This window comes from Archocentrus centrarchus, chromosome 19 (genome assembly GCF_007364275.1).
Source record: "Archocentrus centrarchus isolate MPI-CPG fArcCen1 chromosome 19, fArcCen1, whole genome shotgun sequence".
In the NCBI taxonomy this organism is placed as follows: Eukaryota; Metazoa; Chordata; class Actinopteri; order Cichliformes; family Cichlidae; genus Archocentrus; species Archocentrus centrarchus.
In genome coordinates, this window is record NC_044364.1 from 31,000,818 (window position 1) to 31,006,817 (window position 6,000).

The 6,000-nt window shown below is 40.4% G+C and overlaps 1 protein-coding gene across 3 annotated transcripts in view; it reads left to right on the plus strand.

The window, feature by feature from the left end:
• The window catches only part of ttyh2 (tweety family member 2), a 111,209-nt gene extending 105,471 nt beyond the window's left edge, over positions 1 to 5,738 (plus strand). For 2 of the 3 annotated variants that reach the window (XM_030755684.1, XM_030755686.1), the window contains 7 exons: positions 852 to 944; positions 1,060 to 1,152; positions 1,570 to 1,712; positions 1,950 to 2,135; positions 2,224 to 2,302; positions 3,133 to 3,159; positions 4,579 to 5,738. In XM_030755684.1, coding sequence (XP_030611544.1) covers positions 852 to 944; positions 1,060 to 1,152; positions 1,570 to 1,712; positions 1,950 to 2,135; positions 2,224 to 2,302; positions 3,133 to 3,159; positions 4,579 to 4,659 — 702 coding nt within the window. In that variant the 3' untranslated portion in view covers positions 4,660 to 5,738. The remainder of the gene's footprint in view (positions 1 to 851; positions 945 to 1,059; positions 1,153 to 1,569; positions 1,713 to 1,949; positions 2,136 to 2,223; positions 2,303 to 3,132; positions 3,160 to 4,578) is intronic. The other variant, XM_030755685.1, reaches the window with a different exon arrangement.
• Positions 5,739 to 6,000: the final 262 nt, after the last annotated feature.

Below are 6,000 nucleotides of genomic sequence, written 5' to 3' on the forward strand. Positions count from 1 at the left end.
TACTGTCCTCCTCCATACACTCTTTGTCCTATTTTTTTATTTGGCTTAGAACAAACTCACCTAAAATAAAGCTGGAAAAAAATATTAAAGCCAATCGACAGCAACAGAGAGCTGTTGGACCATGGCATGATCACATAGATCAAGAAAAAATGTCAGATGAGAGGAAAGCAATTACATTTATGGATAGTTGAGGTAATTGACCACATCTTGTTTCAGTTTAACACTGTGCCTCAGGTGTGGGGGGTTTCCAGGCGTGTCTTGTTAGATTGGATGACTGTTATGATACAGGTTTACTTTGAAGATATGGCACATTAAATGATTTATGGTTATACTTGAATTTTAATTAAAGAAGAGGCAGAAGGGATTGTCTTTCAGGTAGAACGAGATCATCCACTTACACTGGGCTGAATTTGGATGCTTATTTTGCCCCCTGGTGGTGAGATGGAATATTTCATCTCAGCTCGGCGCCCTACAAAGCCAACGCATACTAAAACAAAGAAAAACAGAAACAATCTGACACCTGGACATGTTACTTAAGTATATAATATTATTTCCATTATAATAGGAACATTTTACAAATCAAACTGTGCAGCTTGAAATAACTATATAAAACAGGGACAAACCCAAACTGTAGTTTTTGGCCACTAACCTGGATTTTCCATTTAAATAAATTACCAAATTAAATTATATAAAAATCAAGTCAATCATTATGGCATTAATATTTTTGCCTGTGTGAGACATTTGCATATATTTTTAGAAATGACTACATTTATATGTGGTGTCTGTGAGTTACCATTAAAATCAGTGGTCCACCTCATTTGCGTGTGTTTAAAGCATACTTCTGCTTGCAGCCTCTGGCCATCTTCCAGAGGTCTCTGACCACCATGCAGATCCAGATCCAGGGTCTGTTGCAGTTTGCCGTGCCCCTGTTTCCTACAGCTGAGGTATCACACACCCAAATACTTTTATGTTGTAGTTTGGGGGAGTTAAATTGCTTTAGAGATTCGAATGAAAATAAGGGCCGAAGTACTTTTCAGTAATATGTTGAACTCTCCACAGAGAGATCTTCTGGGTATACAACATTTGCTCAACTCCTCGGAGGCCAGTCTGCACCAGCTGACCGCCCTGCTGGATTGCAGGGGGCTCAACAAGGTTTGTTCACTGCATCCTAATTGGCCTTAGAAACACACAACTAGGTCAGCTTGAGAGTAAGTGCCCCTTCAGGTCATTTCAGTGTCAAACTGGAAGAGGAAGTGGGAACGGAGCAGATCAAGGCAAATAAGAAAAAAATAGAAATGTAACAAAATAAAACTTCTTTAAAAATCCTTTTCTTGTTGTTTGCAAGTTTAAGCTCTGCCTTTACAGCGTGGCTCGTGACTGCAATGCGGTTTGCATGAATAATATTGAAGTCACACTGTGCTGTACAAAAATGAAGAATATGTCTTCCCGGAGATGACGCACACCGATGCTCGAAGAGCTTTTTCATCTGTGGTCCATTTTGTTCCGAGTGTAAGGATACTGAGCAAACAGTTTGTCCACATGTCTGTGTTCTGCATTTGACCTCTTTAGGACTACCTGGATGCAATGGTGGGGGTGTGCTATGATGGAGTGGAGGGTGTACTGTACCTCTGCCTCTTCTCCATTCTGGCAGCCTGTGCCTTCACTGTCATGCTGTGTGCCATTCCCAGGGCATGGAGACAAATTGCCTGCAGGTCGGTACATTTTCAGGCTTGTCTGCCTGCCTGAGCGCCCTCATTTTCTCATCCTGCACCAATCTTTATGTACTTCGCAGTGTACTAGTCTAAGCCAGCACATACCAAAGAATGCTGTCATTTGATTAATGTTTTGTTTTTAGCAGGCACTATTTACACTGTGCCAAAGACATACATGGCTCCCTCCAATATCGAAAACCTTTCTGCTGATGTTCCTTTCCTGAATTTTCCCTCAAGGGAACAAGATTACGATGACATTGACGAGGAGGACCCATTCAACCCGCGGGCGAGGAGATTAGGGTCTCAGAACCACGATCATACAAACATGCACAGCTTCTGCAGCTACAGCAGCAGCATGGGCAGCCAGAGCAGTCTACACCCGCCCGCCCCGGCCGTCTCTAACGCCCCGGTGTCTGAGTACATGTGAGTCAGAACAAACAGCTCGTGGGGCAAAACGCGATGTCAGAAATTTCAGCCATATCCCGAGTCACTTCTCTCATTCTTCCTGCAGGAACCACACAGCTCTTTTTGGGGGAAATCCACGGTATGAGAATGTGCCTCTGATAGGACGAGGTTCTCCACCCCCATCGGTGCGTTGGGTCCCAGAGGCCAAGTCCTTCCTATGATGCCATGACTGTCTCAGCTAACAGACACATTTAGCCTTTGACACACAGAAGTGGTTTTCTTAGAAATAACTTGTCTCTTACATTTTTAACATGGTGACTCAGCTGTTACATTTTACCTTCACATCACTTAAATGTTAAGGCAGATTAAATCCATTAAAAAAAACAGATACCCTGTGCCTTTTTCTGCTGTGAACAACATGCAGGAGGCTGGTTCACAATACCAAAGCAAGGAGAGGAGAAGTAATTTAGTTAATATTTAATATGAACAGAACATCATTTAGCCTCTCTCAGGCCTCACTCTCAGGAGGAGGTGACACAGGTCTTAACCCATAAACTCACTGTCGACACTCACTGAATTAATCCCCGCCCCCTGCTGGGCCTCTCATCTCCTGTTATATCACAGAGATAAAAATAGAAGCTTTTTAAATTAAATTTTCATTGGGCACATGCTCCTAATAATATGCTGCACACCATTTTGCAGATATCAAATCTAGATTTAGCTGACATTTGTAGGAAAGAATACTTTTTAATCACTTAATGTGTGTACTTCTTTTTATGTTAGCCATCGTTATCATTAATCTTCAGCCTTTGATGTACCCTGCCTTTTGACTCTTTTTAATACAGCCAAATAATATGCATATTAAATTCTCCCTCATGGTTGCAGCTATACAGCATCATGCAGTCATCTTTGGCTAACAGCTTCTTTTATATATTTTTTGTTTGTTTGTTTGTCATGTGTATGTCTGTATCTTTCATTTCTATATTCCCTCTTTTTTTAAAATCAACTTTTGGAGATATACTCTCAGCAGTATAGAAATCGAGTAAGTGTTTTCTGCTCTCTCTGTCAGGAATCCCTCACTTGTACCTCTGTTGCATCTTTTCCTGTTACCTCTCCTTCACCTCACGTCACCTTGGTTCCTGTGCAGTTCTCCTGTTTAGCATGACTTTTAATCCACAACCTCGTGTCCCTGTTCCAGATGCTTTCACTTAGCCGAGGGTATTTCAGCCCCTGCTGTTCACAGGGTGCTACTGTAGTTGTGTCTCTGGTTACATGCATGCAGTCTTTCTCCAGTCATTCAGTTTGATAGCTAGCACTGCCACAAAAGTATTAGTAAGAATTATTACAGAATGGATTTTACCTGCACAGTGTTTGGCATAGTATGGGACTGATTATTTTAAAAACAAACTATAGTTGACATCTCAAGTTTTTGCCCTGAGATCGTCTGTTAGCTATGATTTAAAAGAATACTCCACTGAAACTCTATCTCAGAATCAAAAACTCAACCACTGTGGGAATGAGAGGTTGCATTTAAAGGTTTGCAGCTGGCTCACAGACCAATTTCATATTTTTGCATTGAGTGCTGATAATTTTTAGGGAGTTAAGAATTCCCATGTTAATTTACCAGCCAGTAGTCTTTATATATGCATACAGTCAACAGCCACTTTGTTAGGTACACCTGTTCCACTGCCCATTAACAAATATGTAATCAGCCAATCACGTGGCAGCATTTAGGCATTTAGACACGGTCAGGACAACCTGCTAAAGTTCAAACTGAACGGACAAGAAAGATGATTTAAGTGACTCTGAACATGGCATAGTCGTTTCCACACAGCCTGGTCCCAGTTTTTCAGAAATTACTGGGATTTTAGCACACAACCATCTCAGGGCTTTTCGTTTGAGTTTGAGTTGATAAAAAGGTGACAGTAACTCAACCACTCGATACAACCGAGGTGTGGAGAAGAGCAACGTGGACCCAAATCTCTGAGCAATGTTTCCAGCAACTTGTTGAATCTGTGCAACAAAGAATTAAAACAAGTCTGAAAGCCAAAGGGTCCATATGCCAGTGTGTCTCAGACCTTAAGAAGCCAAAAAGAGTTCACGCGCCCCACCCCACAGTTCTAGAGGTCCATATCATCACTGCAATAGCATCACCAAACTTTTGTTTATTGGCCCTTAAAAATATATACTATATATTCATTCTCCTTTAGTTTCACTTTTTTTTTTTTTACCTTATTGTCCATGCCCTGCCTGTAGTGGCTTCATCTCCCACCAGGGGAGCAGGAGCTTCAAACATTCCTCATGTCAGTGCCTAGCTGTGAGATAGATATTCAGTGGACTATTCCTTTAAGCCCATTTTCCTTGATTTATTCCATTACAAATGAGTTTATGTGTTTAAAAAATCAACAGAATCTCTCAGAACAGGCTTGTAATATTCTTTGTGTTGGACTTTTTTCCACAGTACTCTCCCACTATGAGGGCCACCTACCTGTCCATGACGGAAGAACAGAGTAGACACTTCGGAAATGACTTCCGAGCATAAGACTTCCCCGAAGTAGCATCGTGTAGGCTGACAGCAAACAACAAGACAACAAGACAGCAAAATGCAGCTGACACAAGACTCAGAGAGGACACTGTGGCATCGTGTTAGTGCAGGACTCCGGTGTATGGAGTCTAATCATAATGGAACAATATCTGTGATCTGTCGCTGTTCTGTAAGCTCATTCGTGACATTTCTATCTTTTGTTAGAGAACTTGCTAAACATTTCTAAAAAGTGCTGTCAAACTTAACTAGTTAAAAAAAAAACCTGACCTGACCCTTTTAAACATACTGAGAAAAAGAAAATGTTTTTTCCCAGTAAAATAAAAAGAACATTGAAATTCAGCTGAGATGCTCCTGCCTACAACTCTGAGCTTTGAAATGGAGATGTGTACTAATTTTGACAGCTTATATTTAAATCTCCAAAGATAAAAGACGTGAATGCGATAGCTCATGCCTTGTTATTTTTTGTGTCGTATGCTTCATGCATGATATTTGTGAAGCACAGAGCCAACACTGGCAGCACAGAGCAGGAGCTTGTGGAGAAGTACAAATTATTGACACTCTCACACACACAAACACGCCTGCTAGTGAAGCTTTATAAGGCTACAGAGATTAAACTACCTTGAGACCACGGCTTCTGTAAATAAGTTGTAAAATAACAGACTGTTGTCTTATTCTGTTTTTTTGTTTAAACTGTGCCATTTTTATATACTTTTTCTAGTTCTGTGTGGCAATACATAGGATCACTATTTTTTGTATTTTCTAATGGGCCATTAATTCATATCCCCTGTAAAGCTAATCCAGCTAAATCAATAAAGTTGTTGTTTCTATCATGACTTGAAAAGCTGTGCTGCTCTCTGATTAATGAATTCAGGTAATTATTTTCATCAGATCAAACCATCCAAACAATACATGTTTGTACTGACTAACGAGGATTTGATACATGCAGTGCCATTAATACCTTTTGTGTGTTTGTTTCAGCATGTTGCACTGTACAGGCACTGAAAGTGGTGCTTAATTTTGTGTGTGTGTACGCAAACTTCAGGGTCTAATTATAAGTTGAATAAACCAGCTTTGAGTAAAACGTAATGAGTCTTAATTTTGTTATTGGTGCCTAAAAGCATCAGGATTACCATGTGCATTTAACTGAAACATCTCTGCATGCAATTAATTTTGGCTTACTTGTAGTAAATCCCTGAATATTTTTAAAGACAACCTGCTAAACATTTGTAATCCCTCCCAAATAAAGGATGAATGAGGTAGGTACCAGGGTTCACTTGGACTCAGTGATGAAATGATTAGATTTTGGCAGTTTGAGGTCAAATGTGAAGGTCGCTGTGG